This window comes from Oryctolagus cuniculus, chromosome 19 (assembly GCF_964237555.1).
Source record: "Oryctolagus cuniculus chromosome 19, mOryCun1.1, whole genome shotgun sequence".
Lineage (NCBI taxonomy): Eukaryota > Metazoa > Chordata > Mammalia > Lagomorpha > Leporidae > Oryctolagus > Oryctolagus cuniculus.
The window spans coordinates 50,631,882-50,659,044 of NC_091450.1; the positions used below are offsets into that span (position 1 = coordinate 50,631,882).

The window sequence follows — 27,163 nt, forward strand, 5'->3', positions numbered from 1 at the left end:
ACAGGTCTGGCTTGTGCCTGAGAGGACACTTGCTCCCCAGAGCGAGCCCTGTGAGTCCGTAGCTAACATCTGAGCATACAGCAGAGGGGCAGCAAGTTAAACTGCCTCCCGCGGCGCCAGCATGTCATACGGGTGCTGGTTCCTGGGCCGGCTGCTCCCGTTTCTCCAGCTATGGTCCCGGGAAGGCAGCAAAGATGGTCCACGTTCTTGGCCCCCGCCACCCACGTGGGAGACCTGGATGCCGTCCCAGGCTCCTGGCTTTGGCCTGGCCCAGCCCCGGTCGTTAAGGCTATCTGGGGCATGAACTGGTAGCCGGGAAATCTCTTCCTCTCTCCCTCTCTGTAGCACTCTGCCTTTCAAACACCTCTTTAAAATATATAAAGCATCATCTGAAATGATCCCAGTGAGTTAAGACTAGCTTGTCCAGAGGACTGTATTTTTAGCCTCTCAGACACAGAGGCCACAAGAACAGCACACAAACAGGGAAGCTGGAAAAAGATCAAAGACACAACTACAATACGCCACAACGTGGCCAGCAGAGGGGACGCGGCCACCGTGGCCATTCTGGCCCCAATGCATTCTCCACTGACACGATCAACAGCTGAGGGTTATAAATACACAGGAAACAATCTACGCATCGTCACCCTCTGACGCCTCACACACAGGAAGGCCGGGGGTAAAGCAGGTGCAGAGGAAGCCTGCGGCCCAGGCCCGGTTCTGGGGCGGCCCAGGGAGAGCCGGGTCTCACTGACAGCTCAGCAGGCCCGCCACAGCCCAGAATGTGAGGCCGCAGCTCCCAGTGTCCCATGGGACATCGATGGACGCCTCGCCTCGCAGCGAGCCCATGGCTAGCGTCGGGCCAGAAGCACACGTCCCCAGGCACCAACCAGAAGCCGGGTGGCAGGGTCAGCGGCACAGGTGTGGAGGGGAGGGCAGTGGCGCGACATTGACTTCTCACACCACGGGATGCACCTGATGGCAGATCCTGCGCGTGCGCATGTGCAGGGGCTGAGTGGGTTTTTCACAGCTGCCGCCCCTCGGCTGGGGAGATGCGGCAGCCACAAAGGGAGGCCGAGCCGGTCGGCAGCTGTGTACTTATTGTTGCCTGCTGGATTCTCTCAGGACCAGCCCAGCTACGCAGGTGTCACACAGGTGCCTCTCTTTGCATGAAAGGTTATCTCCTGCGCCCGAGGTGCTGCCCCCTGCTGGCTCCTGTGAGGTTCGTGCAGGAGCCTCGGCCCAGCCCCAGCCGGGACACCTGTGCTGTCCCTGCGCTGAGGAGCAGAGCGGGGCTGGTGGTCTCCAGGGTCTCAGAATCCCCGGACTAAGCAGAGCCTGACTTCACCTCCAGGCCCAGTGACATCGTTACACCAAGGCCCACACGCGGGGCCTCACGCTCCAGGCAGCCGTGAGCACAGTTCAGCGTACAGCACCAACACATTTTTTTTTTTTTTTAAATCGCGAAGGTCAAGCCCCCGAACGTCTGGGTGATGTTTCCGGCAGGGCCCCTCCGTGAGCTGTGGGTCTGTCTCCTCCCACTCTCCCCCAGGGGTCCATCCGGGGTCACCCCCGCCAGCCACTACCTTCAGTAGTGCTGTGCCACGGCCGGGCCGTTGGCACATGGCGCGAACATCCGGTGACACATCTCCCTCTCTCTGTCCGTGTAGTCCTTGTAGCAGCTGCGGGCAGAATCGCGGGGTCAGGGAAGGCAGTATGTGGCCCCCAGCCCTCCATCAGGAATTGGAATTGGAGGAAGTGACCAGAGGGGTAGGGGGCGGGGAAGGGAGCCCCGGGACGAAAAGCCCTCCTCTGAACAGAGGGCTGCGGGAGGCAGAGGGGCTGCGCACACCTCCCAGTCTGACCCCATGGAAGGCTGCAGAGGGACGGAACACCCCTGCAAACAGCCGCTCCAGCCCCAGGTGAGGGGCGCTGGGGAGACACCCACGGTCACATGGCCACTTTCAGAGTCTTCCCTACAGCTGGCATCCGGGGGGCCGCGGTGGGGACGTGAGCCCCCCGCTCGCCCCGCCACGCTCACCTGGCCAGCTTCTTCAGCTCGCTGTTGATGTCATGATTGAAGGGCTGCTGCTTCTGGGCTCGGACGAGAAAATCCCGGGCCTTCTCGTACTCAGTCATGAGGAGACAGGCCTGCGGCGAGGCAGAGGCTTCGAGAGCACGCGTGGCGCACGCATGGCGCGTGGCGCAGGAGGCGAGACGGCGCCAGGACGCTCTCACACCCCACACCCCGCCCCAGCTAAGCAGTCTGCGCCCTCTGAACCCTCTGCTTTGCTTTGTAAATTCACAACACTTCAGCAAGAAAAGCAACACATGGTCCTTGTTTTGGGAGGGAGACGCCCTTCCTGGGCGTCTGCTCACCTGTCCGCACCGGAACAGGGCCTTGGTGTTCTTGTCGTCGATGTCCAGAGCCTGCTCGCCGTAGCACAGCGCCGGGGCCGGCCGCTCCAGCTTCAGGTACGTGAAAGACAGGTTGAGGAGGACAAGCAGCTTGGCGGCCTCCACCAGGTGCTGCTCCCCGGGGGCCGCCGACCGCCGGTGCAGGAGCAGCAAGGCCTGGCGAGAGAGAGGGCGGACGGTTCTGAGGAGGCACAGCTGTGCGTGTCCCTAAAACCCGCACACGACGCACTGTTCAAGCTGACAGACACATTCAGGGAGACCGCAGTATGTCGAAGTCAGCACTACTTCTGTACTCTAAATGAGATTCAATAACTCAGCTCGACAGTGAGAAAAATCTATTTAAAATAGCATAAAAAATAAAAGGAGTAGCAATGCAGTTAAAAGAAGTGCAACGCTTGTACAGTGCACACGACAGAATGCTGCCGAGAGAGCAGGGCCCAGGGCGCAATCCAGAGGGCAGAGGGCACTGGCAGGACGGGGGGAACGGACACCTGACACAGGCACCGACACCCAGCACGCCCAGGACACCATCGTTCAAACGGGCAGATGAGCGGGACAGACATTTCTCAGAATATAAAAGGCCAGCAAGCACGTGAGCAAACATCCCGTGTCGTTAGCTATCAAGGAAGTGAAGACAGAAACCGTAACATCGTCTCATCTGTGTCAGAATGCCAGTTAGAAACTCAGAAAAAACCAACGCTGGCAAGGCTAGGGAGAAGAGGGGCCCTCAGCACACTGTTGGGGGGATGCAAACCACCCCGGCCGTCACGGCGGACAGTATGGAGGCTCCTCAAACACCAAAACCAGATCCCACACAGGATCCAGCCTCCCCTCTTCTGGGTGCGTCCCCAAAGAGAAGGAACGCACTCTGGGCAGGAGACACCTGCACTCCCATGTTCACGGCAGCACCGTTCTCAGCAGCCAAGCAGGGAATCCCCCGCGCCGTCTCAACAGGTGGATGTGGGAGAAAACGTGGTGCACACACACAGGCGAGGGGGTGGGGTGGGGCTGCAGGGAGGTGGGACAATGGGTGCCAGAACACGGGCGGGCAGGAGGAGTAAGTTCTGCGTCACACAGCCCAGCGGCTCAGGCCCCCACAGGCTACTACGTACTACGTGGGCACCTAGGAGAGCTGGTGGCTGCAGCCACAGAGAAACGTGCGGGAGATGGAACAGCCAGCTAGTCTGGATCGCCTGGGACACACCATACACACGTGCTGAAATGCCACACTGCACTCCGTAAGCACACGCCATCGTGTGTCACGTTAAAAAAAAAAAAAGGAAAATGAAAGATGACCTACAGAAATGGAAGCTGTCCCATGTTCATGGGGTGGAAGGCTTCCCCTCACCTCGCCCTCACCAACGCATAGAGTCAACGCACCCAGTGCCAACGTTTAAAGAGCCTTCTCGCAAAAAAGGACAAGGACATCTCCACATGGAAATCCAGGTTATCCCAAATAGCCAAAACACTTGGGAAAGAACATCGGGGCCGGCATGGTGGCACAATGGGTTAAGCTGCCGCCTGCAATGCTGGCATCCCATATGGGCTCTGGTTTGAGCCTGGCTGTCCCACTTGGATCCAGCTGCCTGCTAATGCCCCTGGGAATGCAGCTGGGGACAGTCCAAGTGCTTGGGCCCCTGTACCTACGTGAGACACCAGGATAAAGCTTGGGCCATTTTCCACTGCTTTGCCAAATGCATTAGCAGAGAGCTGGATTGGAAGTGGAGCAGCGAGGACTAGAACCAGTGCCCATGTGGGATGCTGGCACTGCAGGCGGTGGCTTTACCCGCTACGCCACAGCGCCGGCGCCCTGGCTTTAACTGGTAAAATGTGAAATAGTGCTGACAACGATGGGGAGCAGTTCTAACCCTGGACGTGGCTGTGGGACTGCAGGTTGGCACAGCTCCCCAAAGTCATAAACATGGAGTTCCCATGTGATCCAGAAACTGCGCTCCTACACATAACACCCTACCTGGCCACACGGCCACCCACCCACCATGTCCCTGCAGTGGCCCATCTGCTCTCCCACGCTTCTCGCGAATTTCAGTGGCTGGGGCCAGTGCTGTGGTATAGCAGGTCAAGCCGCCACCTGCAACACTGGCATCCAATATGGGCACCGGTTCGAGTCCTGGTTGCTCTGCTTCCGATTCAGCTCTCTACTAATGCACCTGGGAAAGCAATGGAAGATGGCCCAGGTGCTTAGGCCCCTACACTACATGGGAGACTTGGATGAAGCTGCTGGCTTTGGCCCAGCCCAGCTCCGGCCGTTGCAGCCATTTGGGGAGTGAACCAGCAGATGGAGGATGTCTGTCTGTCTGTCTGTTTCTCCTCCCCGCCCCTCCCATTCTGCCTTTCAAATGAATACAATCAATATTTTGAAGAAATCTTTGGCAGTCAGCCGAAGCTCCCTGGTGACTTGAGGGAAGCCTGGCTGGGGGTGGGTGTGTGTGTGTGTGTGTGTGGCCTCCTGCATCCCTGAGCCGTTCTGCTTCCACAGGAATGGGCATTTTCGGGCAGGGCACACACAACCGGACACCGGCATCTGCCAGCCTGGCCCAGCCTGGCGTGGTGTGCGTGCCCCCGGCCTGGGACAGTGCTGAGAGAGGGACTGAGTTTAGGGTACTGCTATTCCGTGTCTCTGTGACTTGCTACGAACAATGCCCAGGGCCACATTCTCCAAGGCACGGAACACACAGAAAAAGGACTGAGATTTAAAAGACACAGGGAAGAAAATCTAAAAATTATAATCACAAAGAATCAAAGAGAAAATAATGCATGCGTAAAATAAGAACAGAAATCTGGGGAAAAAATAGAACAAAGGGTCCTTGGAAAACATTTTAATGAAAAATTCATTAGAAGAGATGGTTTTAAAACGTCAAGGAAAGCTCGCAGACGGTGGGCCAGAAAAGGGGGGCACGCTGGGAGCCGGGGACCGCTCAGTGCACGAGGTCTGATCTGCACACGAGACACACAGGAGTGAGTAAAGAAAGAACTGAGCACCATGTCCCAGGGTCGAGGAGAAATGAAAGACAGAGACCGAGGGCTCAGGGCGCCCCCCCCACACTCACACGCACACACACACACACACACTCTCACACCCCACCCCACTGTAAAACCTAGGAACGCTGGTGGAAACCCCTCCTAAAATCCTGCTTCTCTACGGAGAAGCAGAAAGGTCACGTAGGAAGGAAAGCGACGACAACCCAGACCTCTCCACGGCAAGCCGAGGACTACAAAAGCTAAGCGTCTGCCGAGCCCACGCCAAGGGACTCCATCAGAACAAAGCGGTATGGGCGCAGCGAGAAAAAGGATGGGAAAGCCACAGGCCAGCACCGCGGGGCAGCCGCGGGGCAGGAGCTGTGCAGAGGGCCCGGCACCTCCAGCCTGACCCGAGTGTGCGGCACTGCCCCAGAAACCCGGCGGCTGGCGGGGGAGGCTCGGCCCGCCTGGAGGACCGCGCAAAGGCGCTTTCTACCGCCATGGGGAAAGTCGCACATGAGCGGGACTGAGAGAGGACGAGGCAGAGGCTCCACAGCTGTACGGACCGTGTACGGACCCTTGGCCGACTTTCAGAGCCGTGGTGACAAGGCTGGGACAAGCCACGTGGCGCGGCAGAAGAGTGGCAGCCTCACGTCCCACAGGGACAGCTCCAGGTCGCAAGGGCCCCCGAGCCCATCCTCGGACAGCGTCTGTCTGAAATCGGGCAGCAGGCACCATTGAAGAGACAGCCTCAGGGGACCAGGCACTAGGACTGGCGGACAGAGGGCGCCAAGTGGTGTTTTCCGGGAAGCCTGACAAGTCACGGTGCTGAGATGTGCCATCCCAAAGCCGAGGCCTGTGCCTTCTCACGTGGCCAATATGGTTCCCTGGGACCTGGGGCCCTCTCCTCCCACCACACCCCAGCCCAGAGGCCCGCACAGCTGAGGGTATGCGACACGGGTCAGGCCAACGGGGCTAAAAAGTCACTGGCGGGTAGGGGGAGACTTCTGGAAAGTTCTGAATGTAGACACAGCAGACTCATCTCGCTTCTGGCGGCCTGATGACCCTGCGGCGTGACGGAATGGGGGACCTCCTTGGGCGGAGAACTAGCACCCGGGAAGGGTGGGCCTCCGGGACCCTGACGGCTTTTCGGAGCCAGCGCTCTGGCAGCCCTGGGCGCTCCCTTCAGAAGTCTGGTGGGAAATCCCAAGTCCAGGGGCTGTCAGCGCTACTGCTTTCAGCAGAACACCGTCCTGGGCCCCTGGAGCCCAAGTACACACTGGCACACAGGAAGCGCTCAGAACAACCTGCTCAAGCCGCAAACCAGAGAGGAAACCCAGTCGCGGTCAGCACCACCCAGGGAGGCAGCTCCCTCACAGCCAGGAGCTTGGCGAGACCGAGACGCTAGCTGGTCTCTCTCTTCCACTTGAGTTTTTGCAGCAACAGAGTCTTGTTACCAAAGAATATAAACTCAGCGGTCAGCACAGGGCGCACAGCTCCGCGCACTCACAACCCACGCAAGACGCACGTCACGGGGGCGCCCCTCCGTGCTCCCTCTCCTAGGCCTTCCCCTGCACCGTGAGGGGTTTTAAAATGAGACTTTCTTAATGGCTGCCCATGAAGAGGAGCAAGAAAGACAAGTCTCATGGTTCTTCTGCTTTTTTTTTTTTTTTGAGGTTCCAAAGGCCTCACGTGTTCCTTACTGAACCAATCCGTTAGTCCCGGTGCTGATCAAACATGGCCAGCTGTCCAGCCTGCCACGGTTAGGGTAATGACCTTGACACTGTGTGCCATCCACTCAAGTGTGATCCTTGGAGACCCAGCCTGGTTCCTCTCCCTGTCACTTCTTGGCGTCATACCAGATTTCATCGCCCACTCTCATTCGAATCGTTGTGGAATGGGGCGATTCTGTCTCGGCTTCTGACATTCTCGTGAGAAGCCATGGCGAGCAGGAGCAGGTACGCTCCCCACCACGGCGGCCAGAAGGGGAAAGCAGCGGCCCATGGTTTGGAAAGCTGCACTGACGCTCGGCCTCCCCAGCACCCTTACCCGCTTGTATCGTGCTTTGGCATCACAGAAACGATTCTGGCGGAAAAGGTAGTTGCCAAACTCCCGCTCCGTGGCTGCCACTTTTAGGACCTTCTGAAGTGGAAACTGGTCTTGCTGCTCCTGGAGACCAGATAAGAATAACCAGCAGTGGACCCCAAAAACCATCCTGCCCCGAGGGGTTGGCTCTCTTATATGACAAGCTGTCAACCACTTCCCGTGTGTGCAGAGGCCCCTCGCGGGGTGGGGCCGAGGCCAATCCACAGCTGGAGCCCTCCCACCCTGTTCTCCGAAGCAGCACTTGCCCTGGAGCTAGGAGCTGGGGGAACCCACCAAGCACAGGGATCAGGGCTCCCGGCCTCGATGCAGCCAACAAGCAGCGAATGGCGCTGCCATGCCCAGAGCCCTGGTAGCCTGCATGGTCACGCAGCGCAGCCCTGGCTACGTATCAGAATCACCCACAGGGCTCCCGGTCCCGGACCCGGCCCGGAGACCCTAAGTCGGGCACCAGCGGTGGAACCCGGATGTGCCAGAGTAAGATGCACTATCGTGCCGAAGCCAGCGCCCACGACTGCTGATGGGCTTGGCAGGCCCAGAGCGAGGCACGGGGCTGAGTGTCAGGCTGTGAGGCACAGTGACTGTGTACCCTGGCTTGCCGGGCCCGGCCCGGTCTCCACCCGCTGGCCCAGGTATCCCAGTCGGTTACCAGCCCCTTTCAGTCACAAGCCCCAGACAGGACAGTTACAGATGTCCTTGCTGAGACGCCACGCTTACTGCTGACGATGTCTCGTGGCGACAAGGCCAAGGGTGGCTGTGAGCCCAAGGTGCTGCCCCAGAGCCGACGGCGGGCACCAGGAAGCGGAGGTGCGGGGCCTGGGCCAAGCCTGCAGGGAGCCGCCCAGCACCCACAGCCACTTACCGCAGACAGGGCGCAGAACGTGTCCGACTCGGCCGAGTCCAGGAAGTCCAGCAGCTCGATCTCGAACAGGACGGTGGTGTTGGGGGGGATGAGGGGCGGGCAGCCCAGCGCCCCGTAGGCGTAGGTGGGCGTGAACAGGAACCTGGCCAGCTCTCCTCTGCGCATGCTCAGGAGGCCCAGCTCCATGCCCCACAGCGTAATGTCTGCAAGAGATGCCCAAGTGGAGAATTTCCTGCGGCCAGGGAGTGAGGCTGTGAATAGCCAAATGGCCTCTGGCAGAAAAAAGGTTCCCCGTGCGAGGTGCGGCTTTGCTAAGCACACCTGCAAGGCTGCTAACTCCTAGGCCCTCATCTGACTCTCCCCCAGGGGTCGCCTGACCATGGGTCAGTTTCCACCACCTGGTGAAGTCCTTAGTAGGAAAGCAGCTGCGGATCGTGGGCCTGGTGCTGTTGCATCAGTGGGCTAAGCCTCCACCCGCGGAGCTGGCATCCCACACAGGCACTGGTTCGAGTCCCAGCTGTTCCACTTCCAATCCAGCTCCCAGCTAATGGCCTGGGAAAGCAGCAGAAGATGGCCCAAGTGCTTGGGCCCCTGCACCCACGTGGGAGACCCAGCAGCTGCTCCTGGCTCCTGGCTTCGGATCGGCCCAGCTTGGGGAGTGAACCGACAGATCTATGACCTCTCTCTGTCTCTCCCTCTCAAATAAATAAACAAGTCTTTAAAAAAAAAAAAAAAGCTGCGATCTCGAGTAGTTTTCTCTCCTCCCAAGTATGTCTGCAAGACGTCCACTTGATAAACAGGACACAGAAGCCCACAGGCAACCTTGCCAGGCAGGCCATCTCTCAGACACCCAGGTTTCAAAGGCAAACACGGAGGGGAGGGGGGAAGAGTGTGACTGCCTGACCACACTCCAGCCTCAAAGCACTGGGCGGTGGGACCCCCACCCCGACCCCCGGCCGCCCCCCCGGGGGGGCATTTACCCTCTCCAAGTTTCATGAGCCGTGGAGACTTCCTAAAGCAATTGGAATCGAAGGGTTTGTCCATGTGCTCCAGGTAGCCAGAATATTTGACTGGGACCCAGAAGGGGAGGAAAAAAAAAAAAAAGAAAGAATGAAAATGTAAGGGAGCCCCCAGCAGAGACACCTGCTCCTTCTCCCACACAGCGGGGCCCCTCATGGGCTCTGACAAAAGGGAGATGGGGGATGGGCAGTGGGGGGGGATGGGAGGCAGGGGAGGGGGGTCCCTCCCGGGGGGAGTCCCTTCCCGTGAGGGGGGTCCAGGGGGTCCCTTCCGGGAGGTTTCGTGGGGGGGGGGGTTAGGCCCTCCCTCTCCCCCTATCGCAAAGGCAAACACAGCCGTCGCGCACGCGCCTTGTGAGCGCGGCCCCCGCCCCCGCGCCCACCCCAGAGGGCTCACGCGGGGGCCTGGTCCCCGTGGTACCGAGCACCGACGCGTCGGGCGTCACCAGCTCCCCGACGCCCTCCCGGATGACGTCCTTGAGCACGCCGCGGTCCCCGGAGATGTCCAGCATCCGCTGACTCAACCGCTGGTACACGGACTGCCGGAGACCGCAAGACGGCGGGCCTCAGGGCTCCAGCCCCGCTGCGAGCCCCAGGCCCTCGGCGGACCGCACCCCACGACCTTACAGCCCCCACCCCCACCCCCGCCACGAGCCTGCCGGGCCCTGCCCCACCGCCCCCATTTATACCAAGCAGTCCTCTCCCGACGGCGCCATGCCGTTCCGGGGCCGCGCGAAGCCGCTCATGCCGTTGCTGCAACCGCCGCTCGCGCTGTCGCACGCGCGGGGAGCACGTGCCTGGGGCTGGAACGCCGCGGGCACGTGACCGCGGTGTGCGCATGTGCGTCGGCCCGCAGTGGCGGATGGGGTGCGTGCTAGGGCTGATGGAGTGGGGGACACGTGACTGGGGCCACGCAGAGCGTGATGACGGGAGCACATACACCTTCGTGAGGGGGCAAGGAGCGCGCACCGGGGACGTGCGCGCCGAGGGCGGCGGAGCGCAGGTGACAAGGGCCGGCAGAGCCTGTGGCCTGGGGCGCGTGCTGGGGCGCAGGCCGTGGCCAGTGAGACGTGGAGCGTGTGGTGGAGGGCGTGGGGAGGGCGCCGGGAACCGGACGGAGGCGTGGCCGGGGGCTGGAGCAGGCTGGCAGGGGCGCGTGCTGCTTCCCTGCTCTGTTGCCTTTCGGGGGCCGCTGGGTCCAGGAGAGGACTTTGGGCGTCAAGCCGCCGGGCCCTGGGAGGAGAGGCGAGGTACCCCAGCTTGCTAAATAAGAACCTGCTGCACCTGCCCCTTGGGATTAAGGAGGGCTCTTGATTGGCTCCTGGCTGTTCCCCGGGTCTGTCTCTTGTCTTGACTTCGGGTTCATTTCCTGCGGCTTCTGCTTGCCTTAAAGCCTCCCCCCTCTCTTTTGTTGTTGTATTTGAAAGGCAGAGCTACAGAGAGGTCTTCCATCCACTGGTTCACTCCCCAGATGGCTACCACGGTGGCTGGGGCTGTGCTGGGATTCGCACGTGGGTGCCCGGGCCCAGGCACTTGGGTCATCTGGTGCTTTTCCCAGGCCATTAGCAGCGAGCTGGATCGGAAGTGGAGCAGCCAGGACTCACACCGAGGCCCGTGCCAGCATCTCAGGCAGCAGCTTTACCCACTCTGCCACAAGGCGGGCCCCAACAGTGGGTACACTTGATCACTCCGACCTTTAACTACTTTTTTTTTTCTTTTGCTTTCTGAGTTTTTATCACTGTTGCAACAGAGTAGCACGGAGCTCTGCAGGAAACTACACCTGCTTTAGTAGAAGTCCAGTGCTGTTCTCCCCAGCCTAGAATCAGAGTGGCAGCAAGGCTGCCGATGGACTGGACACTCTGGGGAGAATCCAGCTCCCTGCAGGTCCCCGTCTCCCTGTTGGCTGTCACCTTTTTATTTATCTATAAATAAAGAGGCCACACTATTTATTTATTTATTTTAAGATTTATATATTTATTTGAGAGGCAGAGTTACAGAGAGAGGGAGAGACAGAAAGAGAGAGATCTCCCATCTGCTGGTTTACTCCTCAGATGGCCACAGTGGCCAGTGCTGGGTCCCAAGCACTTGGGCCATCAGCTGGGAGCTGGATTAGAAGCAAGGCAGCTGGGACATGAGCTAGCACCCATATGGGATGCTGGCATCGCAGGTGCAGTTGTACCTGCTACCGCACAATGCCGGCCCCTTGAAGTGTGATTCCTGTGGGGGGGGGGCAGGGCGGCCTCTTACTGAACCTCTATCCTCTCTGTTCAATGCCTGACATTGAAACCTCAGGACATGAGACTGGAGGGGTTGACAGGGAAAGCCAGCATTCGTGGGCGCTACTGGAGGGCTTCTGAGAGAGGAATGCGGTCTGATTTGGGGGTGCGTGTAATTTAATTTATTTGCAGAGCAGAAATACAAAGAGGCAGTTTCCATACGCTGGTTCCTTCCTCCAGCGTCTGCAGTGGCTGGTGCTGAAGCCAGGAGACTGGAACTCAATCCAGGTCTCCCACACGGGCGACTTGGACATCACCACTGTCTCCCGGGAAGCTGGGGCTGGGGTTCGAAGCCAGGCGGTCCAGTGTGGCACGTGGGCATCTTCCTGCTGGGATCAACCCCTGCCCGCGTGAACTTTCTGAAGAACCCTCCTGTCTCTCACCTGCCAAGCCTTTCCAGCCTCAGGGCCTTTGCACGCACAGCCTTTGCAGTGTCTGCCTGCTTTGCACCCTTTAGGTGTTAACTCCGCCACTTTTTCAGGCGGTCCCTCACCTCCCCCTCCCTCTCACCCCGCTTACTTCCTGCACGGGACTAACCTAGATAATGCCAGCCCTGCCCTCGCTGTATTCTCCACTTCCAAGGGACAGGGCCTCTGTCTCATTCTCTGCCGACTCTTGGCACTCAGCTTGGTGCTTGACACGTTGCGGATCCCACCTGCCTACCTTAGACCTGGGGCTTGCCTGTCGCTGGCCAACAGAGGCCTGCTGGGACCGCGGTCTGCCGTTCTAGAACGCTCTGTTTCTAAACACTTCTGAGAACCTCTCCCACCAGGTTGTCGGGTGTGGACGGCAGGCCCTGCCCCTCTGCCGGCGCCCCTCCCCCTCCCCCAGCCCCGGCCAAGGCCAGCAGCCGAATGTCGCACTTATCAGAGCGGGCCCAGCAGTCCCGTGACGTGACCCACTTTCCACCTGATTCCTGGTGACCTTGGGGAGGGGCGTGTCTCTGGGTAAGGGGCGGAGACCGGGCAGCCAGGTAGGCGTCCAGCTTCACCACCCGGGTCTTGGTGCCTGCTGTCCCATCCCGGGAGGACGAAGGGGCCCAGCGGCCGCGTCTGTGATGTTGCTTTGAGGCCCAGCGGATTGTGAGGCCCCAGGTAGTGCGGTGCTGGGGTCCTGCCAGGGTCTGTCGCTGGCCTTGGGGCTTTTACGTCTCGTTGCCAGTCGGTTTTCACAGGGGTGGCCTGGTTGCAGGCTGCAGCGTGGATGGCTTGGCAGGTGAGCATGCCCCAGCTGGAGGACCGGCTGCAGTGCCCCATCTGCCTGGAGGTCTTCAGGGAGCCCCTGATGTTGCAGTGCGGCCACTCCTACTGCAAGGACTGCCTGCTGGCCCTGTCGCGCCACCTGGACTCGGAGCTGCGCTGCCCCGTGTGCCGCCAGCCGGCGGACTGCAGCAGCTCGCCGCCCAACGTCTCCCTGGCGCGGGTCATCGAGGCCCTGCAGCTGCCCGAGGAGCCGGAGCCCAGCGTGTGCGCGCACCACCGCAACCCGCTCAGCCTCTTCTGCGAGCAGGACCAGGAGCTCATCTGCGGCCTGTGTGGCCTGCTGGGCTCCCACCAGCACCACCGGGTCACGCCCGTCTCCACCGTCTACAGCCGCATGAAGGTGGGAAACGGGGCCGCGGAGGAGGGGGAGGCTTCCCCGGGGAGCCTGTGGCCCGCACCTGGGCTTTCTGGCGCCACCATGTGGCTCCATTTCCTGCCGGCGCGTCGATCGGTGCTGAGCTCCAACCAGCGGCCGGGGGGCTTCGGTGGAGCCCACCTTGGGGAGAGTATCTTGGCGCCACCTGCTGGCCTGTGCCCCAGGGTTTTCCTGAGGGTTCCCCTGGCTGCACCCTGGGAGGATGTGGCTTGTGCCCTGGCATAGGAGGGGACTTGAGAGATTCGTGGAAAAGAGGATTAAAAGATGAGTTTATTGCGGTGCAGCGAGTTTTGCGATCCAGGCCGTGAGAGGGGTCTTCAGGAAGTTCGTGGGAAACTGTTCCAGGAAGCGACTGTGCAGGGACTTCGAAGCCCTCGCGCAGCAAAACCAGCTCAGCGCACCCTTCCACGTGCCGTGAACTTTGGGCCGTGCCCTCGCGTTTCAGTGCCTGGCGCCGAGCCCGGCACACGGTGCCTGCCGGTGAATCCCTGCCCCCCGGGGGCCCGGCCCCAGTGTCTAGCGAGTTGCTTTTTGCCACCGGCAGCACCTTTGTAGGTGGCCGACTCAGATGATGTGGGAACGAGGGAACCCTGGGAAGGAGGTGGGTGGAGGCTGCCCGGGGCAGGGATGCTGCTTCCCACAGCTGCGGGATGGAGTGCTGTGAGTCCGCTCCCCAGGGGCTGGCCAGCGGGCACTGAAGGGCCGGGAGTGTGGAGGGAGAGCCCAAGGTCACCCGGAGAGAAGGAAACCCCGGAGCCCGTCCATCCCCTCTGACCCCTGCTTGGTCCCCATTTCGGATTGGGGTTCCTGTCACCCCACAACTCTGCGACGAAGGTGTGAGGTTTCACTCTCTCCTTTAAAAAAAAAAAGATTATTTATTTGAGAGGCAGAGTTACAGAGGGAGAGACAGAGAGAGGCCTTCTGTCTGCTGGTTCACTCCTCAAATGGCTGCAACAGTCAGGAGTCAGGAGTTTCTTCCGGGTCCACCACATGGGTGCAGGGGCCCAAGCACTTGGGCTGTCTCCCACTGCTTTCCCAGATGTGTTAGCAGGAAGCTGGATGGGAAGTGGAGCAACCGAGACTCGAACCAGCGCCCATGTGGGATGCCGGTGCTGCAGGCAGAGGTTTAGCCCACAGCACCACAGGGCCGGCCTGAGGTTTCCCTCTCCGGTCTGCTCCCGTCCGGGCCTCCCTGTCTTTGTGTGCCCACTGAGATGGTGGGCTGCCTGAGCGATGGCTTCATCAGTCCGCGAGTGCACCTGCTATCCCGGGGCCCTGAGTCTCCACCTGGGGCTGGGGGCCATCACTGTGCCCTTCCCGGGCCTCTCTCAGCTGCCCGAGGCCTTGGCAGGCAGCAGCGGGATTGGGGCAGCCTGGAGGGGCCTCCAGTCCAGGTTGGGCCCAAGGTGGCTGGGGATGAATTCCAGTGCTGATAGGGAGAGGGGAACCAGGTTTGGCTGGGGCAGCTACACCGGCCGCAGAACCAGCCTCGCCGCAGGGGTGCCTTCCTGGGCTCTTGCTGCAGTATCGGCCCCCTCTCCGGGGACCTGCTGGTGCCAGGATGTGGTACGGGCACCGTGTGGGGCGCCCCGGTGGCCGTGCCCTTCATCTCTCCCCGTGACACCCAGTGCGGCACATTCCTGAGTGCTCTCAGCTGTCCTGGGGAGCTCTGGGTACTCCCACCGGGGATACTCATGGCTGTCGGGAGGCCCCAGGGAGTAGTGTGGTGGCAGGGCCGGCCGCTCACGGGGCTCTGGCCACCGTCTCCAGGAGGATCTGGCAGCCCTCATCTCCGACCTGAAGCAGGAGCAGAAGAAGGTGGAGGAGCACATTGCCAAACTGGTGAACAACCGCACGCGGATCGTCGTGAGTGCCCCCCCCCCGGCCCTGCCCCCAGCAGCACCCCGACCCCGCTGTCCTTTCCCGACAGCCGCACTTGCCATACAAAGCCAGAATGCACAGCATTCCAGGGCAGGGTGCGGAATTCGGCCCAGTTGTCAGGCCTGGCTCCAAGTCCGCTTTTGTCCTCCGTGTCCTTGCGTCTGAGATAACCCAGAACTTGAGCCCCAGAGGTAAACAGCCCGAAGCATGAGCGTGACTCCCCCCACACCCCCCCTGCCCAGTGCCACCTGTGTCTGCCTGACCTTGGCAGCCTGCGGCGGGGGGCACAGGCCTGGAAGGCCCAGAAGCCCTCGGTGCTATCTGGTTTACCTGCGTGAGAGGCGCGTGGGGCTGGGGGGTGGGTGTGAGATGGGGGCCGTGGGCCCTCTCATGCCACCGCCCGCTCTCCCAGGGCCTTCTGGGTCTTTTGTAGCCATGGAACTCCATGCTCAAACACCTCTTCCCCAGTGCACACCGACCAGTGCTCATTTAAAACGAGAGCTGGGGTCCTGCCGTGGTCGCCTGTCCACGGCCACCTCTGGGGCTCCCTGGCAGGTGGCAGTCCACGTGGCCCACCCTGCGACCCCCCGGGTGGCACCGCCAGCCCCACAGCGAGGCCCGCCCTGGTCAGGCGGTGCTGTGACCGGGCCTTCCCTGTCCCAGAACGAGTCGGACGTCTTCAGCTGGGTGATCCGCCGTGAGTTCCAGGAGCTGCACCACCTGGTGGACGAGGAGAAGGCCCGCTGCCTGGGCGGCGTGGAAGCTCACACCCGGGGCCTGGTGGCCTCGCTGGACATGCAGCTGGAGCAGGCCCAGGGCGCGCAGGAGCGGCTGGCGCAGGCCGAGCGCGTGCTGGAGCAGTTCGGCAACGAGAGCCACCACGAGTTCATCCGGGTGAGTGGGCGGCGGCCACGCCCCTTCCCCGTAGCCCCCACTGCGGACTCGCACGGCCAGCCCCGGCCTCACCCGCGCCCTCCTGTCTTCCAGAACTACCACTCCCTGGCCTCCAGGTAACACCCGGGCACCTCGGCTCACCCTTTCCTCCGCTCAGCCTAGCCAGGGCCCCTAGGCTGAGCCCAGGGAGAACACACGAACACCACGTCCCTGCCTCCCGGGGTCCCACAGACTGGTGGGAGGCAGACAGTGAACTGCGGCCCCCCAGGCCAGAGCCACACCGCAGGCGCCGGCTAAGGGGCACAGGTGTGACAGCCAGGAGGGCAGGCTACCGCAAGCGGGGCCGAGGGAAGGGTCAGGTGTGGGTGGCCCTTGGGGTGCTGTGAGCAGGTCCGTGTTGCTGGGGGGATTGGGTGACGGCCAGGAGGGCCTTGGACTTGCTCTGCGGACCCGGGGACCGTGGACCCTCATTGTCAGCTGACGAGGGAATGATTCCCGCTCTTCCTGGGGCTCCCTCAGCCACCTTGTGTGTTCAGGTTGCTTTTAGCCACAGCGCCAGTAAGTGTGGGAGAGCCTGGTCTCAGTGAATGGACAGAGCCTGCTTGGTTAGGGGAAGGCGTCCTCTCCAGCTGCGCCCGGGGCCAGGGTCGCCTGGTGCCCAGGAGTGGCTCCTGGATATCAGTGGGGCCTCAGGCCGCCTGGCTCTGGTGGGGACCAGGGACCTGCATTCCTGATGAGTTCCCGGGCAGTGTGCCCAGACCTGCACCGCAGGGGTCACGGCTCTGGGGCGTTTCCACTTCCAGGGAGGAGGCGGGTGTGGAGGGGAAGGAGTGACAGGCATCATGGGTGTCCCACTGAGCCCGGGGTCTGGCGTGGGGCGTGGCCGTGGGGGCCCAGGTCCCCCCATCGTGTGGCCTGTCCCACTCAGAGCGGAGCTGCAGCAGGCCCGGCCCCTGGACGGCGCGTTCAGCCCCATCTCCTTCAAGCCAGGCCTCCACCAGGCCGACATCAAACTGACCGTCTGGAAAAGGCTGTTCCGGAAGGTTCTGCCAGGTGAGCCCCCCCAGCCCCGCCTCTTGAAGAGGTCTCAGCGGTGGGGATGCAGAGCGGGGCGGGCGTGGGCAGCGGGGAGAGCGCGGGGCGGGGGCGGGGTTGTCCCCCGAGACTCGGGTTCCAGCTCAGCCCCACACGGCACTGGCCAGGACCGGGCAGGCTGTGGCCTGTCAGCCTCAGGCCATCTGTCAGAGGTGAGGTTTGGTGCTCTGTGCAGATCACTCAGGGGTGTGTGCGTGGTGCAGCGGGCCAGGGCTGCGTCCCGATCAGCTCAGCTTTCAGCTTCCTGCTGCCGCGCACCTGGGAGGCAGCATCGAGGTCTCAAATACCTGGGCCCCTCTCCCTGTGGGGGAGGTGGAGATGGGGCTCCTGGCTCCTGGCTTCCGCCTGGTCCAGCCCTGGCTGTTGTAGGCATTAGGAGAGTGAACCAGCCGATGGACTATCTCTGTCTCTCTGCCTTTCAAACAAGTAAATTCAAACCTGGAGACGTGAGAACGGCAAAATACTTAGAAACAGAACAAGTCAAAGACATTTAATTAACTCCTACATGGCCGCCAGCCTGCTGCTTACTCGTCCTCAGCCAGCGCTTACTCAGTGGACTGATGTCACTAGTGAAGCGGAAACAGGGTTCTATTTAAAGAAAATGAAAGAGGGGGTGCGGAGAGGACATGGCGGCGTGTTCGCTGTTCACTGGCGCCCGCTCGCACATTTCGGGGTCAGTGGACCAGCGGGGACTCACGGAGTGGCGCAGGCGCTGCGGAGTCTCCCGGCCGCCGAGAGGGCGGGGCTGGGCCCCTGTTGGTGGCTGCCATCCGCGGGTCCCTCTGCTCGGTGCCTGCTCTCTGCACCTTACGTCGTTGGCATCCGTTCAGCAGGCAGCCCCTTCCTGGGCCCACCGAGACCCTGGGGGCTGTCCAGGGCCAGCGCCGGCCGCCTTCTCCTCGGCTTCACACCAGCCTCTCTCTGGCCTCTTTCCTAGCCCCGGAGTCGCTGAAGCTGGACCCGGCCACCGCGCACCCGCTCCTGGAGCTGTCCAAGGGCAACACGGTGGTGCAGTGCGGGCTCCTGGCCCAGCGGCGCGCCAGCCAGCCCGAGGGCTTCGACTACAGCGCCTGCGTCCTGGCCAGCCGGGGCTTCTCCTGCGGCCGCCACTACTGGGAGGTGGTGGTGGGCGGCAAGAGCGACTGGCGCCTGGGCGTCATCAAGGCCACAGCCAGCCGTAAGGGCAAGCTGGGCAAGTCGCCGGAGCAGGGCGTGTGGCTGATCGGCCTGAAGGAGGGCCGGCTGTATGAGGCCTTCGCCAGCCCGCGGGTGCCCCTGCCTGTGGCAGGCCGCCCGCACCGCATCGGCGTCTACCTGCACTATGAGCAGGGGGAGCTCACCTTCTTCGACGCCGACCGGCCCGATGACCTGCGGCCCCTCTACACGTTCCAGGCCGACTTCCAGGGCAAGCTCTACCCCATCCTGGACACCTGCTGGCATGAGAGGGCCAGCGACTCGCTGCCCATGGTCCTGCCCCCACCCGGTGGGCCCGGCCCTCTGGGCCCCCCACAGCCCACCAAGCTGTAGGGCCGCCCGCCTGCAGGTCCAAGCCAGCTGCGTCCCATCAGGCCCTACAGTGATGCCTTTGCTCTCTGGGGAGGCCCCTGTGCCCGTCCGTGTGTCCCTCAGACTTTAACGACGGGCGCTGTGGTCTCTTCCCCATCAGCCAGGGGCATCTCTGTTGGCCCCTGGCGGGGTCATCAGCGCCAGGCCTGGGCGGCCACTGGCCCTTTGCAGCCACGCTTTCCCCATCCCACTGAGGGCTGAAGCGCCCCGGTCACCGTGAACCTGAAACCCCCCAAGGGCACTGCGTTGGCCCTGTTTCTCCAGGTGACCTGCAGGTTGCCCCTGCTGTGCCCACACGCTGCTCAGGCCGCACCTGGCGCCCACCACCTGCCCACCTGCCCACCTGCCCACCTGCCCACCTGTCCGTCTGCTGCACCTTCAGAGACTCCCCTCCCCCGCTCGGGCAGATGCCAAAAATGACAGCCTCTGAGAAGCAGGCAGGGGCCAGGCAGGAGCTGCAGCCCGGTGGGAGGGAGCCGACGGGCTGGTGTTCACCCCGGATGGAGGCTGGGACAATGGGATTCTCCCCCTGAATCTGAGAACTGGAAGAGAGAGAGAGGCTGGAGCTGGGCCGCCCTCTGGAGAGAGGGTCCACAGTCCCATGCAGGGCTGCCGCAGAGCCCCTGGGCTCCCCGCGGGCACCAGGCACAGGCCCACCCTGCCGCCTGTCTGCGCAGCCCGCCAGGGCTAGGGGAGACACTGGCTCCGGCCATCTCTGCTCACCTCTCCTCCAGTGGGAGGCTGCGATGTGGTCCGAGGCTTTCTGTCCCCTCTCCTGGGATGAGACAGCTCCGCTACAGCCAGACTGGCTCCTGTACTGTGGCCGTCCCCGGCCCTCGTTTTCCTGGCTCGCTTCAAGGACCCCGTGGAGCCGGCACTTCTGGCTCCGCTTTGCTGTCTGTGTAATAAACTGAATCCAAAAGCGGCTCATTCTAAGTCTGCTGGTTGAACCTGCCGGGCCCTGGCCTTGGCCACTGCGTGCCTGACCTTGGAGGGGGGACTGGCCTTTGGTCACTCAGCTCTGCCTTCCAGTCTGTGACTGAACTGTCGCCCTGCACCCTGCCCACCCTCGTGATAGGAGGCCGTGATGGCTTCCAGCCGGGCTGGGCAGGAGGTGGGAGGGCATCTGAAGTCCGTGTGTGCCTGGGTTCCCACCTCTGGGGCCTGGGCTGGCAGCTTCCCCACCACCTCTCCTGTCTCTCCCTTACTCTGTTGGGCCAGGAGCGGCAGTGGTGCCACTGCACACCCCCACTACCGTCTCAGTGGGCTCCCTTAGCCCTGAGCATTGTTTTTGAAATAGCCCTGATGATATTTTATAAAGGTTGTTTGTTTATTTGAAAGGCAAAACTACAGAGATGATATTTTCTATCCAGTGGTTCACTCTCCAGATGGCTGCAAGAGGGAGCGAGCTAGATTCCATCGGCTGGTTCACTACCCAGATGACTACCATGGCCAGTGCTGACCAGGACGAAGCCAGGAGCCTAGAACTCCATCAGGTCGCCCACGTGGGTGCAGGGGCCCAAGCACTTGGGCCATCTACTGCTTTCCCAGGCCATCGCAGAGCTGGATCGGAAGTGGACTCCACCAGCATTGCAGGTGGTGGTTTAACCCGCGGCACCACGGTGCAGGCCCCTGGTGACACTTAGAAACTGGTGCTCACTGCTCCCATGTGGGACGAGAGACTCAGTGAACACCCAGGTCACTACGCCCAAGGGACCATTCGTTCTCTTCCTCCAGCTTGCTTCTCCCGAAACACCGCCATCCGTCCCGTTTTCTGGCCTCTAAGGTCGACTTGGCAGAACAGCAGGTGGGCAGCCAGGACGGCATTGCTAAGCCCACCTCATGACCAGCGTGAAGGCTCAGTCCCGGGGAGGGGCGGGGATCAGAGCCAGGGTGTCTGTACTCCCACATCTGCTGGACACTGCTGAAGGAACCCTGAGGGGCCAGTAATTCCCACGCCCCATCGCCTCACTGTGACTGCCCGCAAGGGGGCTTCTGGAAGCCCCGGTGGCTCTCAGATGGGGACGGGCACCTGAGGAGCTGGTGTGGTTCAGCCGCCACGGCTCTCCCCCGCCTTGCACGCAGCCCTGGCCCCTCCCAGCTCCTTCAGGCACCCTTTGCAGCCTCGCCCTCTCCTGCTGGCCACCAAGCTCTGAGGGCCTTCAGACCCCCCCCCCCCTCCTAACATCCGCACATCTGCCCCGTGGCTGTAACCACTGCCTGTGCATGGTTGGCTCAAGTTCACCCTGCAGTGTAGACCTGTCCCGGGGGCTCCAGGTCCCTTCAAAGCCACCATAAACCAATGGGTTAAACCACTGCCTGCATTGCCTGCATCCCCTAGGGGCACCAGTTCGAATCCCGGCTGCTCCACTTCCAATCCAGCTCTCTGCTATGGCCTGGGAAAGCAGTAGAAGATGGCCCAAGTCCTTGGGCCCCTGAACCCGCGTGGGAGACCCGGAAGAAGCTCCTGGCTTTGGCCTGGCTCAACCGTTCCTGTTGCAGCCATTTGGGGAGTGAACCAGTGGATGGAAGATCTCTGTCTCTGGAATTCTGCCTTTCAAATAAATTTTTTTTTTTTTTAAACAAAGCAACAATGAACTGGAAAAGCCTGCACTACCTAAGACCAGAGATACTTAGAGTTAAGATAACAGCACTAAGGGACAGACGAGAGAAGAAACAGACGGGGAGCAGCACGTATGGCCACTGCACCTGTGCAGATAGCCTCCGCGACAGAGATTAAAGACAGCGGGGGAACCCCACTGCCTGCTCATCATTCAAGGGTCAAAGCACAAAGCCCACAGCTCGCAAAGGGGGGAGACAGGATCCGCGAGCCCCGCTCCGCACCCCAGCCAGTGTAGTTACCCACGCGCACCTCTGGGGGGCGGAGTCGCCCCCGCTGGTTCCGGGTCCGGAAGCCTGGTGCCCCGGAAGTCCGACAGGGCGCAAAGTCGGCCGCGCTTCGCGACAGAGCCGTAAAGGCGTGCGGACCGGGAAGCATGGGGCTGTATGCCGCCGCGGCGGCCGTGCTGGCTGGCGTGGAGAGCCGCCAGGGCTCCATCAAGGGGCTGGTGTACGCCAGCAGCTTCCAGGTAGCGGGGTCCAGGGGCAGGAAATTGGGGAGCCAGGGATCGGGCAGGGCGGCCCGGGCAGGGCGGGGCTCGACCGGCTCCCGGCCCAGCGAGTTCTCCCCTCGGCCGTGCAGAACGTCAAGCAGCTGTACGCGCTGGTGTGCGAGACGCAGCGCTACTCCGCCGTGCTGGACGCCGTGATCGCCAGCGCGGGCCTCCTCCGCGCCGAGAAGAAGCTGCGGCCGCACCTGGCCAAGGTGAGCGCCTGGCGGGATTGGCGGCTGAGCGGGTGTGGACCTGGTCGGCGTGCCCAGGCTGGCGCGCGCCTGTCCGGGCAGGTGCGGGCCGGGGAGCCCCCCGCGGGTCCGGCACTCTGTGTGGGGGGCGCGGGGGGCACGCACGCCGAGCTGTTGCGCCCGTGCTGACCCACCCGCAGGTGCTGGTGTACGAGCTGCTGCTGGGGAAGGGTTTCCGCGGCGGCGGCGGCCGCTGGAAGTCGCTGCTGCGCCGGCACCAGGCCAGGCTGCAGGCCGAGCTGGCGCGGCTCAAGGTTCGGCGCGGCGTGAGCAGGAACGAGGAGCTGCTGGAGGCGGGAGCCCAGCCTGGCCCAGGTGAGCCGGCAGCGTCCGAGCGGGGCCGGCGCGGGCCCGAGAGGCCGCGTGCGTGCGCGCGCGCTCACTGCCGGTTGCTCCCTAGACGCCCAAGTGCCGCGGTTCGTGCGCGTGAACACGCTCAAGACCTGCACCGAAGACGCGGTGGATTATTTCAAGAGACAAGGTTTCTCCTACCAGGGTCGCGCCTCCAGGTGAGAGCTGGCCGCCCTGGGCAGGGGAAGGCTGGGTCGCTAGCACTGCGCGCGGGGTCCCGCCCAGGCCTCCTGCCTATCCCCTGGTACGTTCATACAAACGTATATGGTGAAGCCGCCGCCGCCACCTGCGGAGTCGACATCCCGTATGGGCGCCGGTTCGAGTCCTGGCTGCTCCGCTTCCCAGCTGATGGGCCCGGGAAAGCAGTGGAAGATGGCCCAAGTGCTTGTGTCCCTGCCACCCACGAGGGAGACCTGGGAGAAGCCCCTGGCCTCGGATCGGCCCAGCTCCGGCCTTTGCAGCCGTTTGGGGAGTGAACCAGTGGATAAATAAGTCTTTAAAAATACACTCCTCCCCACCCACATACGTATATGTATATGTATAAAGGTTGAAAAAGGGAGCGTGACAGGGCTAGAGCGAAAGGTAACTCTTCCATCCGCTGGGTCACTCCCCAAATGGCCACAACCACGGGGGCTGGGCCAGGCCAAAGCCTGGAGCTCCATCCGGGTCTCCCACATGGGTGCAGGGGCCCAAGCACGTGGGCCATCATCGCGCGCTGCCTTCCCAGGCACACTGGCAGGGAGCTGGATCGGAAGTGGACTTGCACTCCAGTGGAGCTGGGCCACCACCTCGACCTCAGCCCCTTCAATCCCGCGTCCTGTACCCCTCAGATCCCTCTGCCCTTGCCCCTGCCGGTCGCGGCTTGTCCTGTCAGCACTGCATCGGCCACTCCCAGTTCCTCCCCGGCTCGCATGGGGGCCGCCCGTGTGGTCCAGTGTAGGCATTTACACCACCACTGCCTCGGTGTAGGCGCTTGTGGGCAGAGGCAGCTCAGCCGGCCCCTACTCCCAGGCCGCCTCCTCGGGCGGCAGCAGGAGGAGCTGAAGCCACAGCTGGCGCGGCCCCTGCGCTCCCCAGAGGTGCCGGTCGCTCTCCGAGGCCCCCTGCGAGCTCACACGCCAGGTGGGGAGTGGGCAGCGCTCCCTCCGTCTTCTGTGAAGCCCCCCCGCCCCATGCTCACGTGTTAACAGTGTGGCTGGCGTTTGTGCTGTGTGTTCCAAACGCGCCGACTCGTGTTACCACACACCTGCCATCTCGCAGAAGTGCGGGCCGAGCCGCTGGCCCACGTGCCCCTGCTGGCATGTGGGATCATGAACTCACGCTGGGTGGCTCGAGAACCATTTTCTGTCCTTTACTTGAAAGGCAGAGTGACAGGGAGAGGAGGGGTCAGTGGATCGACCCCATCTGCCGGTTCACTCTCCAAGGGCCTGCAACGGCCAGGGCTGGGCCAGGCTGAGCCAGGGGCTTCATCCGGGTCTCCTGTGTTGGGTCATCTTCCACTGCCTTCCCAAGAGCGTTAGCAGCCAGACAGCCCCAGCTGGCTCTGGAGCCGTGCTCCGTGCGTGCCGTGTGAATGGACCCTTTCAGGCGTGGCTGCTCACTCTGGTCCTTGCTCCTGGCAGCCTGGAGGACCTGCGGGCCCTGCAGGGCAAGTCTTTTCTCCTGGATCCCTTGTTGCCGGAGCTGTTGGTGTTTCCCGCGCACACGGACCTGCACGAGCACCCGCTGTACCAGGCCGGTCACCTCATCCTACAGGACAAGGTGGGGAAGCCGGGAGGCAGAGGGAGGGGTGTGCGTGTGTGCGCGGCCCGGGGCCTCTGCTCACCCAGCCACTGTGCCCTGTCCTGCTAGGCCAGCTGCCTCCCGGCCACGCTGCTGGCGCCCCCACCCGGGGCCCACGTCATCGATGCCTGTGCCGCCCCAGGCAATAAGACCAGTCACTTGGCGGCTCTTCTGAAGAACCGGGGGTGAGGCTGCGACCAGGAGAGGGAGGGGTAGGGTCTGTACCCCACTCGGGACCCCCAGGGTGCTGCCTTGGGTTCGGGTTACTGGCGTGTGTCTGGCAGCTGTGGCTCTCCGGTGTCTCCTGAGCTTCCCCGGTCACCCCACCTCTGCCCTTCCCAGGAAGATCTTTGCCTTTGACCTCGACGCCAAGCGGCTGGCGTCAATGGCCACGCTGCTGGCGCGGGCTGGTGTCTCCTGCTGCGAGCTGGCTGAGAAGGACTTCCTGGCAGTGTCGCCCTCCGATGAGCGCTACCGGCAGGTCGAGTACATCCTGCTGGACCCGTCCTGCAGCGGCTCCGGTGAGGCGGGGGAGGCGTGGTGGGGGCTCTCCTGGGTTTTAGTTTCTACTCCCCAATGGCCTTGGGACCCCTGACATGTGCTCTTCCTCCTCAGGGATGGTGACCAGACAGCTGGAGGAGCCTGGGGCAGGTGCACCCAGCCCGGAGCGCCTGCGGGCACTGGCGGGGTTCCAGCAGCGAGCCCTGTGCCACGCGCTCACCTTCCCCGCCCTGCAGCGCCTCGTCTACTCCACGTGTTCCCTGTGCCAGGAGGAGAACGAGGACGTGGTGCAGGCGGCCCTGCAGCAGAGCCCAGGCACCTTCAGGTACGGCAGTGGGTGCAGCGGGCTCTGTCGCCCCCGCCCCGGCCTGCGCCCCCTCCCTCCGGGCCCTTGCCCCGCCCCGGCCTGCGCCACCCCCCCCGCCCGGGCCTGAGCCGCTGCTCTCCGCAGGCTCGCTCCTGTGCTCCCTGCCTGGCCCCACCGAGGCCTCGGCACTTTCCCAGGTGCTGAACACTGCCTCCGGGCCTCCCCCGAGACCACCCTCACCGGCGGCTTCTTCGTTGCTGTCTTCGAAAGGGTGCAAGTACCCAGGTGAGGGCGTGGGTAGGGGATGGGGCCTGCCGGGAGGATGCTGGATGGGGTGGGGGGCACACGTAACTTGGGGCCGTTTCTTCTAGCTCAGCCTCCCAGGCCACAGCGTCGCCCCCGGAACCACTCAGCCCAGGCCCCAAGAGGAAGAAGAGACGGCGGAAAGCGGCAGGTGACCCCTGCGCCGCACCGGGGCCGTAGCAGCGGCTGTGCTGTCCCCCAGCGGCTGGACCCGGTGGCTGTCCCCGGGAAAGAAAAGGCAGGACAGGGCCTGAGATCGATCACAGTTTTTTATTCTTAATGACATAAGCAAGGAGAAAAATCTCACATTCATACTAAAAATTCCAACTAGACTCAACAGGAATTACATCCGTGTGTCCGTAACGGGAAGCCCCTGCCGGCGCACGCCATCCACTCACCCTCTCACTCACTCGGGCCCTGCAGGGGCCCCTGGCCGCTGGCCTGCCTGTGCAGGTGCAGCTGAGGTAAAGTGGCCGGGCGCGACACCTGCAGGCGGGGTGGGGGGGGGGTCACGCCTACATCACATTGTTCCTAAAACAGCCCCAGGAGCGGCCCGGGCCACGCACAGGCAGAACTCACTACGCTACTCCTAGTCAGCATTTACACTTAACCACCTCAGTGAACCAAGCTTGAAGGAATTTAAAAGGCAATTTAGCTTAAATACAAAAATAAATTTTTATTTTGTTAAAAAATGTTTAAATATTTTTTTAATTTAGACACACGCATTCACACTTCTCCCAAAGAGGCTGGGCTGGCAGCAAGGCGCCTGGGCCTGGGGGAGGGGCGGTGTTGGGGCACCTGTGTGGGAAGAGCGGCCAGGTCACCTTGGGTCGTGGGCCATCACGTCAGGTCTCCTGACGCGGACGGGGGTGCCTGCCTCCATGGAGGGCTCTGCTTCCCCCGGCCCATCCTCGTGGGCTGCCAGCCCTTAGAGTGAGAACACCACTGGAGAATTCAGGAGTCAGCACGCGTGGCCGTGAAGCGGTGTTACCGCCACGTTCAATTAGCGAGGCCCCAGGACAGTCGGGAAACAAGTCCGGCACTACCAACATGCCGCCACTCATACGATTTGATTCTTCCTCCAAACTCGGTTCAAAGAGCGATAGACACGCGCATCGGACTAGTGACACAGGACAAGGCTTAGAACGTACAATCCCCGAGAGGCAGACACAGCCCGGAGGTGGGCGCGGCGTCTCCCCCCCGATCTGCCAGGCTAACAGTCTTCAGCCGCCGAGCTCTTAGGGGGAGACGAAAACACTGAGTGACCTGGCAGGAGGGGACGGGGCAGCGGGAGCGGCACCCTCTGGGGGCTCCAAGGCAAAGCTAGATTCAAGGTCATTCAAGAGGGAAAATCCTGCGAGGAACAGAGCAGCGAGAAACAGGGAGAGAGGGTCCCCTCGGGGGCCCGCGGGGGAGCCACTTCCTCCAGCCCAGCCAGGCAAGGTCAAGCTTCAGGCAGCCCGCTCCCAGTCCCGTCCAGTGTGCACGGGGCTCCCGGGGGAGGCGGGAGGCAGGGGCTCACCAGGGCGACTGTTCAAGTCAAGGGCCAGCCCCCGCCGCTGCCCCTCCCTGCTGGCGGCCGAGGCCGGAGGTCTGGGAGAAGTTTACTCAATCAACTCCAAGGGTCAGAGGCTCTTCCTGGCAGGCAGAGTCCGGGCCTGGGTGCCGGGTGGGACGGGGGTGGGGTGGGGGGGAGGTGGGAGACAGGCAGGAGACCGAGGCTACTTCTTGCGAGTGTGCTGCCTTCGGGCCTGCAGTCGCTGTCGGGCCCCTGGGGTTTTAGATCCCGCACCAATGGAGAAGGAAGGGGCCGCCGACCCTGGAAAG

The 27,163-nt window shown here is 62.5% G+C and overlaps 4 protein-coding genes and 1 long non-coding RNA gene across 16 annotated transcripts in view; 2 read left to right on the forward strand and 3 right to left on the reverse strand.

Moving 5' to 3' along the window:
- The window catches only part of FKBP6 (FKBP prolyl isomerase family member 6 (inactive)), a 24,511-nt gene extending 14,284 nt beyond the window's left edge, over positions 1-10,227 (reverse strand). For 2 of the 5 annotated variants that reach the window (XM_051835458.2, XM_051835459.2), the window contains exons 1-8: positions 10,068-10,227; positions 9,776-9,917; positions 9,340-9,429; positions 8,360-8,562; positions 7,444-7,563; positions 2,377-2,571; positions 2,039-2,148; positions 1,584-1,679 (exon numbers count right to left, since the gene is read on the reverse strand). In XM_051835458.2, the coding sequence (XP_051691418.1) occupies positions 1,586-1,679; positions 2,039-2,148; positions 2,377-2,571; positions 7,444-7,563; positions 8,360-8,562; positions 9,340-9,429; positions 9,776-9,917; positions 10,068-10,124 (1,011 nt within the window). In that variant the 5' untranslated portion in view covers positions 10,125-10,227 and the 3' untranslated portion in view covers positions 1,584-1,585. The remainder of the gene's footprint in view (positions 1-1,583; positions 1,680-2,038; positions 2,149-2,376; positions 2,572-7,443; positions 7,564-8,359; positions 8,563-9,339; positions 9,430-9,775; positions 9,918-10,067) is intronic. The other 3 variants (XM_002721977.5, XM_070064528.1, XM_070064529.1) reach the window with 3 other exon arrangements.
- Positions 9,716-19,111, forward strand: TRIM50 (tripartite motif containing 50). 4 transcript variants are annotated; one of them, XM_002721966.5, is made up of 6 exons: positions 9,719-13,256; positions 15,063-15,158; positions 15,837-16,067; positions 16,161-16,183; positions 16,996-17,120; positions 18,100-19,111. In XM_002721966.5, exons 1-6 carry the CDS (start codon positions 12,858-12,860, stop codon positions 18,687-18,689), a joined length of 1,464 nt encoding a protein of 487 aa, XP_002722012.3. In that variant the 5' UTR covers positions 9,719-12,857; the 3' UTR covers positions 18,690-19,111. The 4 variants fall into 4 exon arrangements, 3 of the variants coding, with proteins under 3 accessions (XP_051691415.2, XP_051691416.2, XP_002722012.3); XM_051835455.2 differs by having other exon boundaries at positions 9,717-13,256; positions 15,837-16,183; XM_051835456.2 differs by lacking the exon at positions 16,161-16,183 and having other exon boundaries at positions 9,717-13,256; positions 18,100-18,343.
- LOC127488042 (uncharacterized) lies at positions 17,627-21,653 on the reverse strand. 3 transcript variants are annotated; one of them, XR_011384588.1, is made up of 4 exons: positions 21,601-21,653; positions 19,105-19,270; positions 17,860-18,592; positions 17,627-17,750 (listed from the first exon to the last, which is right to left on the reverse strand). It is a non-coding gene; the product is annotated as an uncharacterized lncRNA (long non-coding RNA). The 3 variants fall into 3 exon arrangements; XR_011384586.1 differs by having other exon boundaries at positions 17,627-18,592; XR_011384587.1 differs by having other exon boundaries at positions 17,627-18,595.
- A 6-nt stretch (positions 21,654-21,659) lies between these two features.
- Positions 21,660-26,028, forward strand: NSUN5 (NOP2/Sun RNA methyltransferase 5). Of its 2 annotated transcripts, none has more exons than XM_070064527.1 (10): positions 21,660-21,817; positions 21,931-22,053; positions 22,233-22,407; positions 22,493-22,601; positions 24,066-24,204; positions 24,295-24,410; positions 24,568-24,746; positions 24,841-25,051; positions 25,178-25,318; positions 25,410-26,028. In XM_070064527.1, the coding sequence occupies exons 1-10, from the start codon at positions 21,725-21,727 to the stop codon at positions 25,489-25,491; spliced, it is 1,368 nt and encodes a 455-aa protein (XP_069920628.1). In that variant the 5' UTR covers positions 21,660-21,724; the 3' UTR covers positions 25,492-26,028. The 2 variants fall into 2 exon arrangements, with proteins under 2 accessions (XP_069920628.1, XP_051691417.1); XM_051835457.2 differs by having other exon boundaries at positions 21,661-21,817; positions 25,405-26,028.
- The window catches only part of POM121 (POM121 transmembrane nucleoporin), a 37,556-nt gene continuing 35,980 nt past the window's right edge, over positions 25,588-27,163 (reverse strand). For both annotated transcript variants that reach the window (XM_051835454.2, XM_051835453.2), the window contains exon 13: positions 25,588-27,155. In XM_051835454.2, the coding sequence (XP_051691414.2) occupies positions 27,058-27,155 (98 nt within the window). In that variant the 3' untranslated portion in view covers positions 25,588-27,057. The remainder of the gene's footprint in view (positions 27,156-27,163) is intronic.

Bases quoted from the DNA above. Each gene is read 5' to 3' on its own strand.
- NSUN5 (XM_051835457.2), top strand. From the start codon at position 21,725: ATGGGGCTGTATGCCGCCGCGGCGGCCGTGCTGGCTGGCGTGGAGAGC. The intron at 21,818-21,930 runs GTAGCGGGGTCC...TCGGCCGTGCAG, and splicing joins TGTACGCCAGCAGCTTCCAG to AACGTCAAGCAGCTGTACGC. The intron at 24,205-24,294 runs GTGGGGAAGCCG...CTGTCCTGCTAG, and splicing joins ACCTCATCCTACAGGACAAG to GCCAGCTGCCTCCCGGCCAC.
- TRIM50 (XM_051835455.2), top strand. From the start codon at position 12,858: ATGGCTTGGCAGGTGAGCATGCCCCAGCTGGAGGACCGGCTGCAGTGC. The intron at 15,159-15,836 runs GTGAGTGCCCCC...TCCCTGTCCCAG, and splicing joins ACAACCGCACGCGGATCGTC to AACGAGTCGGACGTCTTCAG. The intron at 16,184-16,995 runs GTAACACCCGGG...TGTCCCACTCAG, and splicing joins TACCACTCCCTGGCCTCCAG to AGCGGAGCTGCAGCAGGCCC.